This window comes from Oncorhynchus keta, chromosome 4 (genome assembly GCF_023373465.1).
Source record: "Oncorhynchus keta strain PuntledgeMale-10-30-2019 chromosome 4, Oket_V2, whole genome shotgun sequence".
NCBI lineage: Eukaryota > Metazoa > Chordata > Actinopteri > Salmoniformes > Salmonidae > Oncorhynchus > Oncorhynchus keta.
In genome coordinates, this window is record NC_068424.1 from 69,416,803 (window position 1) to 69,430,437 (window position 13,635).

The 13,635-nt window shown below is 43.9% G+C and overlaps 2 protein-coding genes across 2 annotated transcripts; one reads left to right on the forward strand and one right to left on the reverse strand.

Moving 5' to 3' along the window:
• Window positions 1–4,040: 4,040 nt before the first annotated feature.
• ints5 (integrator complex subunit 5) lies at window positions 4,041–7,777 on the reverse strand. Its single transcript, XM_035768254.2, has 2 exons — window positions 7,557–7,777; window positions 4,041–7,285 (listed from the first exon to the last, which is right to left on the reverse strand). The coding sequence occupies exons 1-2, from the start codon at window positions 7,634–7,636 to the stop codon at window positions 4,321–4,323; spliced, it is 3,045 nt and encodes a 1,014-aa protein (XP_035624147.1). The 5' UTR covers window positions 7,637–7,777; the 3' UTR covers window positions 4,041–4,320.
• Window positions 7,778–7,844: 67 nt separating this feature from the next.
• Window positions 7,845–12,034, forward strand: LOC118384054 (phospholipase A and acyltransferase 4-like). Its single transcript, XM_052513970.1, has 6 exons — window positions 7,845–7,985; window positions 8,325–8,399; window positions 8,726–8,834; window positions 8,988–9,124; window positions 9,399–9,530; window positions 9,755–12,034. The coding sequence occupies exons 2-6, from the start codon at window positions 8,385–8,387 to the stop codon at window positions 9,887–9,889; spliced, it is 528 nt and encodes a 175-aa protein (XP_052369930.1). The 5' UTR covers window positions 7,845–7,985; window positions 8,325–8,384; the 3' UTR covers window positions 9,890–12,034.
• The last annotated feature ends 1,601 nt before the right edge of the window (window positions 12,035–13,635 follow it).

Below are 13,635 nucleotides of genomic sequence, written 5' to 3' on the forward strand. Positions count from 1 at the left end.
CATGAATTTAAAATGGATTATATTTAGATGTTGGGTCCCTGGCCTACACACAATACTGCACAATGTTAAAGTTAAATATTTTTGGGGGACATTTTTACAAATTAATAATTTAAAAAAAGCTGAAATCTTTTAAGTCAGTAAGTATTCAACCCCATTGTTATGACAAGCCTAAATAAGTTCAGGACCAGAAATTTGCTAAACAACTCAAATAATAAATTGCATGGACTCACTCGATGTGCAATAATAGTGTTTGACATGTTTTCTTTTGTACTCTACACATACAATTATCTGTGAGGTCCCTCAGTCGAGCAGTGAATTTCAAACAGATTCAACCACAAAGAACTGGGACGTTTTCCAATGCCTTGAAAAGAAGGGCACCTATTGGTAGATGGGTAATAAATAAAAAAAACAGATATTGAATATCCCTATGAGCATGGTGAAGTTATTTTTTTCCAATTGCTAACACACAAAAATGACATGCACAGCACAATTATTTAAACTCACACACAGAGAGCAAAACCTCTTCTCAAGTCTCCAAAAGTCTAAACACATGTTCTGCCTTACACACATGTTGCAATTCAAAATGGCACTTTTTAAATGCACTTCACACAGTTCTCTGCGTAAGACACAACAATCTGACATAAAGTCACATGTTTGCCATTTCAAAACACAGCCATTCAAAATGACACTACATGTGCCACCTGGCCAATACATGTGCCACCTGGCCAAACACCTCTGGTTAAATGTTACCACTTCAATCAGGAAGTAAGCACTATGAAAAGACCACAGGTGAGCACCTTTTGTTTTACAACAACAATGGAAGCAATTACAGAGAGAGGAAGAGGGAGGTTGAGAATGAGAGGGGGAGGAAGAGTGAGAGGTAGGGGTAGAGCTGGTAAAGGAGTTCATGGCCAAAGAAGACAACTTTCAAATGAAATCAGAGCAACCTTAGTTGATCATGTCATCAACCATGGGCTGACAATGCGAGAGGCTGGACAGAGAGTGCAGCCCAACTTGAGCCGTTTTACTGTCGCCTGTGTCATCCGGACATTTAGACTGGAGTACAGGTATGTAACCAACATTTCTTTCACACTATGTAGTACACCCCATGTCATAGTGTATCAGTTGGGTGACACCTGTTTACTTCATGAATGGCTGATGTCATACACTAACTGCACAAATTTCCTGTAGAATTTACTCTACTGTGGGGGAAATATCTTTAGGCTACATTGTCCAAGCCCTATATGTTTGTTTTTCTGTTTTTCTAAAGGACTGAGAGATGCAACCATGGTGGAGGAAGAGGCCAAATGTTCACCGGGGTACAGGAAGCTGCCATTTTAAACTTGGTTTTGGAAAATGAAAGCCACATCATCCAAGACAACACCATATTCAACAGCATTCAACGAGTCAGTCTATCCACATTGGCTTGCATTCTCAAGCGAAACCAAATCAGAATGAAACAACTTTATAAGGTGTCATTTGAGAGAAACTCTCAAAGAAACAAAGAGGTCAGACGAGCATATGTGGATGTAAGTACAATATTGACTGCAGTACACGACACACAACATTGTTTCCCAGTGTACTGGATAACACCATATTGACTGCTTTTGTTCTTTGTTTTCAGGGAGTACTGGAAATGGATGCTCATGCAATCCCACATGAGTTCATCTTTATAGATGAGGCTGGGTTCAACCTAGCAAAGACCAGAAGAAGGGGGAGAAACGTCATTGGCCACAGAGCCATTATAGATGTTCCTGGCCGATGTGGTGGGAACATCACAATGTGCGCAGCCATCTCCAATACGCATGGTGTCCTGCTGGACAGACTCCACAATGTTCTCATACCACCAGAGCTGAATGATGCAGACCATCAAAGAACCCGGTACGTTGTAGTATGGGACATGAGCTTTCATCGTGCAGCCCGTCCAAAACTGGTTTGTTGACCACCCACCATTTCTCTTGCAATACCTCCCACCATACTCACCATTTCTGTACCCCAGAGAAGAGTTGTTTTCGGCATGGCGGTGGAAGGTATACGACCGGCAGCCCTTTGTGCGCAGGCCTCTTGTGCAGGCTAAGAGGCGTGTGATGAGATTGATGTGGGTGCGATTCAGGAATGGATAAGGCACTCAAGGCGCTTCTTCCCTCGATGTCTGGCAAGGGAAGATATTGCCTGTGATGTGGACGAGGCGTTGTGGCCAGAACCAGCTGTGTGGCAAGATGCTGCCTGTGATGTGGACGAGGCGTTGTGGCCAGAACCAGCTGTGTGGCAAGATGCTGCCTGTGATGTGGACGAGGCGTTGTGGCCAGACCCAGCTGTGCGGCAAGATGCTGCCTTATTATTTTTCTTGCCTTTTCTTTTTCAGTTTACTGTTTTTTTTGTGATCATATTTTGGTTCAGTCCAATGTAAATATATCTGCTGTGCATATGTTGCACTGACTTGTTTGGTGAAAAAATAAAAAATAAGTTTCAACAGCATGTGTGTGTATCTACAAATATTTCTGTGCATCTGAAGAATTTTCTACAATTTGAACTATTTTAGTATCATGGCAAAGCATACTAAAGATGAGAGTGCTTTCCATTATGCCCAACAGTGTGTAGTTGGTTAGACAAAAATCTGGTTATATGAATGAAGTGTGTGCCATTTCATGCAAACGTTTGATTTCGATAATGCTATATGTAGTTTTGGTTGCAGGGCTTCATTTTGCAGGATATATGAGTTTTTTTGCAGTTTGGGTGTGTGGTTTTGTGAATTGTGTTAAGTATTTTGATAAAACCAGCCTAGTTAGCAAAATTGTGTTTTAGCAATTGGGAAAAACTGTAATTACACTTTGGATGGTGTATCAATACACCCTGTCACTAAAAAGACAGGGGTCCTTCCTAACTCAGTTGCCGGAGAAGAAAGAAACCACTCAGGGATTTCACGAGGCCAATGGTGACTTTAAAACAGTTAGAGTTGAATGGCTGTGATAAGAGAACTGAGGATGTATCAACATTGTAGTTACTCCACAATGCTAACCTAATTGGCAGAGTGAAAAGAAGGAAGCCTGTACAGAATATGCATCCTGTTTGCAATAAGGCACTAAAGTAAAACTGCAAAAAAATGTTGCAGAAAAATTAATTTCATGTCCTGAATGCAAAGCGTTATGTTTGGGGAAAATCCAACATAACACATCACTGAATACCACTCTTCGTATTTTAAAGCATGGTGGTGGCTGCATCATGTTATGGATATGCTTTAAAATAATAATGTGCAAATATTGTACAATCCAGATGTGCAAAGCTCTTAGTCTAACCAGAAAGACTCAGCTGTAAAAACTGCCAAAGTTGATTCTAACACGTATTGATTCAGGGTGTTGAATACTTATCCAATCAAGATATATTAGTGTTTCATTCTTATAAATATGATAATTTTTCTTCCACTTTGCCACTACACAGTGGCATAAAATACTTAAGTAAAAAATACTTTAAAGTATTACTTAGGTAGTTTTTGGGGGTATCTGTACATTACTATTTATATGACTTTTACTTCACTACATTGCTAAAGAAAATAATGTACTTTTTACTCCATACATTTTCCCTGACAACCAAAAGTACTCATTATATTTTGACATGAAAATGGTCCAATTCACACACTTATCAAGAGAACGTCCCTGGTCATCCCTACTGCTTCTGATCTGGCGGACTCACTAAACACAAATGCTTCGTTTGTAAATTATGTCTGAGTGTTGGAGTGTGCCCCTGGCTATACGTCAATCTTTTTTTATTTTTATAATTGTGACGTCTGGTTTGCTAAATATAAGGAATTTTAAATGGTTTAAACTTTTACTTTTGATACATAAGTACATTAACAATTCCATTTACTTCTGATACATAAGTATATTTAAAACCAAATACATTTAGACTTTTACTCAAGTAGTATTTTAGTGGGTGACTTTAACTTGAGTAATTTTCTATTAAGGTATCTTTTACTTTTACTCAAGTATGACAATTGAGTACTTTTTCCACCACTAACATTATAGAGTATTTTGTGTAGACCGTTGACAATTACATCCATTTTAATATCTCACATTGTAACACAACAAAATGTGGAAAAAGTCAAGGGGTATGAATACTTCCTGAAGGCACTGTATTCTTCAGAGTGCATACAGAACAAGATGACAGTGATAGAGCAAAAACCAAACTTAGAAAACGGCAAAGCAACATCTCCACAATGACCTATAACCACACCTTCCTCATCTTTCACAATCAATCCCAAGCGTCCCCTTCTTGCATCCTCTTCATCCATCCATCCCTCCTTCAGTTCTCTCCTTCCCTTGTTCAGAGCTGGAAACGCCAGCATAGATGCCCCAGCCGGTCAATGTTCTTATGCAGGACACTGTGGATGGGCGCTACGTATCTCGCCACGTCCCCGTCCCGTGCAAAATCCCGGCAGAACAGGCCCTTCTCGGCACTGAAGACAAACTTCTGTGGCATGGGGCCATTGCCCCTCACATACTCCCACACAGCCAGGAGGAGAAGCCTCACCTCAAAGGGCGTCAGGTAGGGGAAGGCCTCGTGGACGTTGCCCAGCACCGGGGGCAGCAGCTGGCCCTCGCCCATACATGACACCAGCATGCAGGAGGCCTGGAGGTGCCAGGGGGAGTCTACTGCCAAAGGCTCCCTCGAAGCCTCCCAGTGGGCCAGCAGAGTGGCCAGCAGGCCCCGGAGCACCGCAGAACAGTAACAGAGAGCAGGACGCCCGGCAGCCACAACATGGAGTAAAGGGAAGAGGACAGGGTGGGCCTCGAAGCAGCGGCGGATCTGTATGTCACGTTCTACAGTGGTGCGTGCGTGTTCCTCTGGCGGCCATGACAGTTCCCCGTTGGCCACGTCGGGGCAGATATACTCCACCAGCGTCACCGCCATCATTTTGGCTGCCTCAGCGTTGATGGGCGGCGGCTCATCTGGAACGACGGAGGATTGGTGTTGGGCACCGCCACTGTTGCGACCATTCCCAGATGGCGCGCTGCAGCACTGGGCGGTGACAGCCAGCAGAGTCTGGACGTTCTGTATGACACTGGCGGCGTCGGGGTGAGGCGTAGCGCTGCGCTGCTTCAGACCCTTCCCTATCACCCCAGCATGGAACACAGACCACACACTGCCAGAGAAGTTGACCGTAGTGCCAAACCTGCAGTTGATGTCCAGCAGGAAGCCCCCCCGGTCAGGGGCCAAGGACGGGGAGATGGGGGTGTCCCCTCTAATGTCCTCGCTCTGCCCTCCAAACAGGTCAGCGTTTCCTTTATGTAGAGCTCCCTCCACCAGCTGCAGCAGGACACATTTGAGGGTTAGAGGGGAGTAACCTGCCAGACGGGACAGGAGGAGCACCGAACAGTTCACCGCCTCTCCTCCCTGCCCTCCGTCTCTCCCCTTCCCTGTCTCTCCTCTCCTCCGCAGTGCCAGGAAGAAGTGTGTGACGGCGGCCCGACAGACAAGCAGCAGGTGGGAAGGCAGGGTGGCACGGGGGAGGAGGCTGCAGGACAGGAGCCGCACGGCAGCATGGGATACCGCCGGGTCACTGTGGAGGAGCAGAGGGCAGAAATCATGGAGGTGTCCCGAGACCGCTGCTCCAACCTGCACTGCCATGGAGGACTGAGGACTAGCACCTCCTCCTCCCATGCCTCCAGGACCCCTCCTCTCCTCCTCCTGTACACTCTGCATGGCAGAGGCCAGGTTGAGGAGGAGCTGGCAGAGCTGCTTGGGTCCCAGGGTGTGTGTGTGGATCTGGGCCACGCAGCGGGTCACGGCTGCAGGGATGAGGCCTGGCAGGCAGGTGGACAGCGGGGTGTGGAGCTGCCAGGCCAGGGCCAGCTGGTCTGGGTTCTGTGCCAGGGTGAGCAGCTGACAGAGGGCCTCCGTGGCCACACTGGGGCCCCTGTACACAGACAGCAGACACAGCAGCTGGTGCAGCCAGAGATGGCGCTTCCTCTCCAGCCTCAATGTCTCGGCACACAGCTCTCCCACGTGTGACTGCATCTCGTCCAGAAAGGGGACTACCCGGGGGGCCTGGGAGGAGGGAGAGTGGGGGCGGCTGTAGTAGCCGTCGTCCCCCTCTGAGCAGGTGTAGACCAGCTTGTGGAGATGCAGCAGAAGCATCTGGAGGAGGCGGTCACAGGCCTCCCGGACCCCCTCGTGAGGGGAAGGCGTTGGGCCGGAGATAATGACGGATGCGGGGGTGGCCGTGTCAGCGAGGAAACGGAGGATGCGTGCCCCTCCAGCAGAGCTCTGGGCGATGAGGTGAACAACCAGCCCCATCATGTTGTCCAGCTCGTCCCTGGGAAGCCCTTGTAGAACAGCCTGGAGCTGGAGCAAGACTGGAGGCCGTAGAGACTCCACCAGCTCAGCAGACACGGCGCCCAGCAGAGAGGGTGACAGCGCCGCCAGCTGGAGGAGGAAGGGCACTGCGCCTCGGCGTAGCTGTGCTGAGTGCTCCCAGGAGGTGGACCCAGAGCTGGGGGGTATAGTCGGGGGACTGAGGCTCTCCTGGAACATCCTCAGCAGCTCCTGCCGGATGCTGTCAGAGTGCCGCGCCGCCAGGTGGCCCAGGATCCCCACCACAGAGCCGATCTTAGGCACTCGGCTGCTCTTGTCTCCCTGACCCTTGTCAGCCGTTCCGTGGGAGCAGAAGTCTTTAAGGCCACAGGCCAGGACGCGGCTGATGATGGTGCCCGGGAAGGAGGACCCGATGTGGGCCACCACCCAGTCAAAGTGGGGGGAGTGCTGCACGGAGGTGTCCAGGAGAGCGTCCACACATTGATCAGGACACCAGGCTATCATGGCCGCCAGGCACTGGGTATAGGCCTCCATGAGGGAGCGGGTAGCTGCACAGGACATCCACAGCTGCAGCAGCTCGTTGAGGCTGGAGGATTGGGGAGCTGCCCTGCGACCAGCATGCTTGGAGCTCAGCTGCCCCAGCAGGTCTACAGCCCAGGTGGAGACGAGGGGAGCCCAGGCTCGGGGGTTGAGCCTGATGAACTCTGCCAGGACGCCATGGACCTCCATGATGACGTCCTCCAGGTTGGAGTCCCCGTCGCCCTCGCCGTCCGCCTCCAGATTGCGAAGAAAGGCTGATACATGCTCGTTGTAAACGCCCCTTAGGTGCTCAAGCACCGCCCCACGACAGGCAGGCACGGATCGTAGCAGACGCACTGCACAGCGGGCATGCTCACGGACGCTGAGTTTACGACCCTGGGTCTGGTCCACGCCACTGATGAAGGATTTGATCTCATGGGACAGCTCCTGGGGGCTACACAAAACACACACACACACACTCACAATAAAAGTTCACAGTTGCAAAAAAATCGATAAACTAACAAATGTGATTCTAATTGGTTAAATTCTTCTCTTCTCTGACTAGAATATTTCATAAATATAATTGAAAAATGCTAACCACATCTCTCCACAATACCGTTAGCATAATAACAGCCTTATAACTTTCTGGTACAGTAGGGAATCAGCCACATACTGTAGCTACTACTACTGGCTGGTTGGCTAGCTAGCTATGCTAAGCAACAAACCTAAGTGCATTCTGCGGTGAGTGAGCGAGAGAGGTCTGCATGGTGACTGTCAGGAGAGTTCCGTCAAAAAAGCCAGACATCGTTCAACTTCCCAAACTGAACATAGTAACAAGCTAAGAATACCAACTCTACACCTGAAATATTATGATATTTTTTAAGTAATGGTCGGTCTAGATATCAAAAGGCGCTCCAAAACCGGAAGTCTTTATTTTATTATTCTATCATGTTTACGGAGCGGCAATGCAGAAAAATATATTTACTGCCATCTACTGGCCTGACACAGTTACTTCGAAACCAACGTCAGCGCGCACGCTTCCAACAGACGCCGCTCTGATTTGTTTTCTTTTTTTGAGTCAGCTGATAGCTGACGCTTCTGACTTCTGTGTTCGAGGTGAAAGCAAGCTACATCCGCACGACACCGAATTTACTGTAAGTAGAATAATTTTAATGTATTTCAATTATTATCTTTACAGAAATACTTGTGAGGAAGATTACAAATAACTAGGTCGCTAACTGGGATCGAACATCATACTATGACTCTTGACAGCACGCAAAGACTGTCTCTGTTTTGCGCTGTCTGTGGTCAGTGAACGTATCTAGCTACGCAAGCTATCTATTTCGTTGCATAATGTTTTATTATAGACCCCAAAACACAGTGAAATCAGTTTCTCATTTATTTGTCAATAGATTGCCTAATATTCTGTGAGCTCCTGTGTTATGGTAACAGGCCCCCTAAATATAACCCATTGGTTTCATTTTGACATAAAGAGTTGAGATCGAAGCTCAGTGAAGGGAAATCAAAGCTGTGTAAAGGAAATAACAGTAACCATGGCTCCAACATTGGTAAGTAAAGTCCAGTCCTTTTCTTGTCCTCTGTTTCTATGTAGTCTTATCTGTTTGTTTAGAACATATTTACATTGTGTTTGTACCTTTTCTTGTCCTCTGTCTCTATGTAGTCTTACCTGTTTGTTTAGAACATATTTACATTGTGTTTGTATAATGCATGAGTCATGACTGAATAACTTTTTATAGTTCCCTGATCTGAGAACTTTCCCTTTCAGAACTGCATACTTGGCACTTTAACAAGATGGTGTCTAGCAACATTGTGCCAATACACAGATTGCTAAATCATTCTTAATGGTTTCATCATTTTATTTTATTTTTCACAGTATGATAAGAAGCCGGAGCCAGGGGATCTGATAGAGATATTCAGAGGGAACTACCAGCACTGGGCTTTGTACGTTGGTGACAACTTTGTTGTTCACCTGGCCCCACCCTGTGAGTAATACTCTTGATATAGTGTACTCAACAATTGATATACTGTAGCTATAGAGTACATTCAACTCAACTTTGACACTGATGATGTCTTGTCTGTGCACCCCCTCCCTTGAACCTTTCCCTCACCCTCACCCATGTCTCTTTGCTCCATAGCCGAGGGACCTGGGGCCAGGGCCAACAGCATGATGTCTGTGCTCAGTGACAAGGCTAAGGTGAAGAAGGAAGAGATCTGGGACGTGGTGGGGCATGATCAGTGGTGCATAAACAACCAGCTGGATGAGAAGTACCAGGTCAGTAGCAGTAAGTACAGTAAGGTTGTGTCCCAAATGGCACCCCATGGGCCTCTGGTCAAACGTAATGAACTATGTAGAGAATAAGGTGCCATGTGGGACACAGCCTGTGTGATCCTGTGTGGCTCAGTTGATAGAGCATGGTGCTTGCAATACCAAGATAGTGTTTTCCATTCTCACTGGGGCCACCCTTATAAAAATGTATGCATGCAAGTTCGCTTAGGATAAAAGCAACTGCTAAATGGCATGTAGTATTATTATATTATCATTATAGGTCAGACCCATACATGAGATACTGAGGGAAGCCCAGGCCTATGTGGACCAGGAGATGCCCTACTGTGTCTTCAGGGGAAACTGTGAGCACTTTGTCACAGATCTGAGATATGGAAAGGCTGAGTCTCGACAGGTAGGTACAGTGGACTGGTGCTCAACGCTAGTTGTACTGTGCTCAGCGTAGTATTTTTGTGAGTCGTAATAACATTCTCAACTTGGTCTGTGTAGAGTAACTGTGTAGAGTAACTGGTGTACTTGTTGTTATACATTCAAAGCATCTATGCTGTGATACTGTTTCTGAATCAGTCATTCATTCATTCAATTCATTCAAATTAATACTAGTCTTTTTTTGCCCAGGTTCGTCAGGTTGTGGAAACTGTGGGAATGGCTGCAATGGTGGGCTTCGGAGTCCTTGCTGTTGCAGGTATCGCAGCGGCCATCTTTGGAGGTGGAAGCAAGAAGAAGAATGAAGAAAAAGAAGAATATAAGTGACCAACTGTATAATAGCTTCCTGAGCAGCCAGTCACCAATAAGCCTAATAGATTAATTTTTTAAAACTACAGTACTGCCATCGTCACTTGTATAATTCTGGTGTTTTCAGAAGGAAGGGTTGAGTATTTCCATAATATTTTTATTTTTTATAGTTACACAGACATTAATTGAAAGCACAAAAGGAGGAAAAGTGTCTGGTTATAATTCCAAGGTATACAGCCTTGGAGGGGCCATAACCTTGCAGGCTCCTAGGCTATGCTAGCTGTTTTTAAAGTTTTTTTTATTGTCAGTTACTTATAAGCAGTGGTGGGAAAAGTACCCAGTTGTCATACTTGAGTAAAAGTTAAGATAACTTAATAGAAAATGACTAAAGTGAAAGTCACCCAGTAAAATACTACTTTAGTAAAAGTTTTAAAGTACTTGGCTTTAAATATACTGAAGTATAAAAAGTAAATGTCATGGATAAAATGTACTTAAGTATCAAAAGTAAAAGAAAACCGGACTGCATCATTTTCTTGTTTTTTAATTTTTGGGTAGCCAGGGGCATGCTCCAACACTCAGACATCATTTTCAAAAGAAGCAAGTGTTTAGTGAGTCAACCAGATCAGAGGCAGTAGGGATGACCAGGGGTGTTCTCTTGATAAGTGTGTGCATTAGACTATTTTCTTGTGCTGCTAAGCATTCAAAATGTAATGAATACTTTTGGCTGTCAGGGAAAATGTATGGAGTAAAAAGTCCATCATTTTCTTTAGGAATGTAGTGAAGTAAAAGTTGTCAAATAGAAATAGTAAAGTACAGATATCCTAAAAAGCTACTTAAGTAGTACTTTCAAGTATTGTTAAGCAGTGGTGTAAAGTACCTATGAAGTTTCCCTACTAAAGTTTTAACATATTTATGTAGACTCTCTTTATAATGGAATAAAATGGTATTCCACTGAAGTTCTCATGTTTCTATCATGAAGCAAATTGTCTAAAGGACCCAGGGCTTTCGAGTGGCACAGCATCTCAGTGCTAGAGACATCACTACAAACCCTGGTTCGATTCCAGGCTGTATCATAACCAGCGCACAATTGGCCCAGCGTCGTTAGGGTTTGGCTAAATAAGAATTTGTTCTTAACTGACTTGCCTAGTTAAATAACAAAATAAAAGGACCCACAGAACTACTCCTGGTTAGGGTTGAAGTGGATACATCTAATGCTGCTTGTATCGCTTCGTAATGACTGACAGCATTATGAACAGGTGCATCAAAGCAGTGACCAAGAGACTGAAAAACAGCTTCTATCTCAAGTCCATCAGACTGTTAAATAGCCATCAGTAGCACCTTAGAGGCTGCTGCCCAAAACACATAGACTTGAAATCACTGGAAACTTTAATAATGGAACACTGGTCACTTTAAAAAATGTTTTCATATTTTGCATTACTCATCTCATATGTTATATTCTACTGTATCTTAGTCTATTCCTCTCCAACATTGCCCGTCCAAATATTTATATATTCTTAATTCCATTCCTTTACTTTGGATTTGTGTCCATTGTGTGTATTGTTGTGAAATTGTTAGATATTACTGCACTGTTGGAGCTAGGAACACAAGCATTTTGCTATACTTGCAATAACATCTGCAAAACGTGTATGTGATCAATAAAATTTGATTTGAACAAAGTCATACTTTTAATACAAATATTGGATAGAATTTTTTTTAAATATTAACTGGTGTTTGATCTTTAAAAACTTGAGTTTGAAGAGTTTGTTTTTTAAATATATTGATAAACTGAACCTTATTAGCATTTTAGCTTAGTCGATTAAGTCTTAACATCCTCTTGGATATAAGTTTTGATAGGTTTGGTTTTTGAGCTTGAACTATTATTAATCATTAGTTCTAAAAGATACGTATGAGGGGTGCCGTAATGATGCTTGGGAGGGGCTGAGTGCAGGGAACACAGTCACGTGGCAGTACTGATAAGGGGAGGAACCTTTTAAGGCTCAGATCACTCAGCTCCCTGCCTAGAAATAATGATGCAATGTTTGGCAATAATGAGGAGACTCCACCCAAAGTGGGGTATGTATACTACCATGGGTGAAACCATGTTTTTTTGTTTATTGCAGCTGTACTGACCCTCTGGGAAGAATAAACTTGGTTTTAAGCTTTCATAGTGTCCATTGAGTTTGTACTCTGAAAATTAGAAGCTAACAGTTTGTACATGTTTTTATAAGCATTGTTTGGTCTCTTATAGGTTTTGGGTCTACTTAACTTATACTTGTCTTAGTACACAAAATAAACACCTCTGTTGGCCCACTGCAAGTCCCAGAAGGAACTTCAGTGGATTTGGATGTTGACTCTTGGCAGAAGTAGAAATTGTTCTGAATATCTTTGTAAAACACTGCACACGCTTTCACATAAAACACAGACTGTGTATTTTATTGTCATGGTTTATTTAGGAATTGTTCACATGGTACACAAGAATCCACCTTTATAAAACATTGCATCTGATTTTACTGTCTTCTTCCATATGAACGTCCCTCCCTACCCATCCACAACATATTTAAAAATCACAGCACAGCTCATCTGACCACATAACACCAGTAAATAGTGCTGCCATCCAACAAAGGCACAAACAGAACCTTCCCTTTCCCTTGACCCAGCCAACTCTAACAAGATAGTTGATGGACAGAATTATTTTGCACTTTATGATTTGATATTAAATAACTCAGTGACTCCATAAATATATAGGAGGAATCTACAGGTAAAATTTCATGATAACACTGTCCATGTTCAATAGTTTGGCTTCGAGTCAGTCAACCCACCATCACTAATAATAATAACTGATTGGCTCAGAGGGGATGTAGCCTGGTCTATATTATTCATCTGCGTACAGTTCATCAACAGAGACCAGGGCAAAGTTCAGTAGGCAAACGTTGTGGAACGTTGAAGATAGAAATATCATGAATAGACATGACATGATTCCTTATTCTATGCAAGAGGCATGTTTGTTCTACATAACATATTTCTAACTGTTCCACAACGTTGTGCCTTGCTGAACGTGTCCCAGCATTACCCTTCAGGGAAGTACCATATGTCGTTTGGTAGGTAAGTCACAAATACAGACCCATGCATGAAGACTATCAGTCTTATTTCTGCAGTGTGACAGCTTATATAAAACATTCATAACCCATTTATGTGTATATGTCAAATAAACATTCAGCATATACACACACTTTATATCATTTTTTAAGACAATTTGACTTGAATCTGTTTATAATTGTATAATAATCCTAACAGTAGTAATTATCGTGTTCTGGGTCAGTTGGAATGATTGATGTGCATTGTGTTTGGGGACAGGTTTTTTTCTAGTTTTTATTGAGTTTCTATTTCCCAAATTAACTCAAAGAATATCAGAATATCGATTTTACAACAGCCGCTAATTAACCAGTTACCTCTACAATCTTGTTCTGAACGTCGTATAGTCCGTGAATCTGCACGGACCCGGGTCTCACCAATGAGTTCGTACCACACCAATCTTAGTTAAATATTTATTGACTAGAAAGCTAAAATGATGATAAATGATACACATAGACAAAACACATTATAGGCTATTAATTAGAACTTAGTATAACGGGCCAACACACTATGGGGCAGGTTACCCAAAATGGGGATTTCAAAGAGAGAGAGAAAAAAAAAAGTATACAAGAGAAATATACATTTGGGTGAATTTGTCAGCTATGCTATTCTAATCCTAGCCTTGCCCCAAA

Excerpts from the sequence above, each read along its gene's own strand:
- ints5 (XM_035768254.2), bottom strand. The coding sequence starts at position 7,636 with ATGTCTGGCTTTTTTGACGGAACTCTCCTGACAGTCACCATGCAGACC. Across the intron at positions 7,286-7,556 it reads TCACCGCAGAATGCACTTAG|CCCCCAGGAGCTGTCCCATG; the intron begins GTTTGTTGCTTA and ends TGTTTTGTGTAG.
- LOC118384054 (XM_052513970.1), top strand. Across the intron at positions 8,835-8,987 it reads TGTTCACCTGGCCCCACCCT|CCGAGGGACCTGGGGCCAGG; the intron begins GTGAGTAATACT and ends TTTGCTCCATAG. Across the intron at positions 9,125-9,398 it reads AGCTGGATGAGAAGTACCAG|GTCAGACCCATACATGAGAT; the intron begins GTCAGTAGCAGT and ends TTATCATTATAG.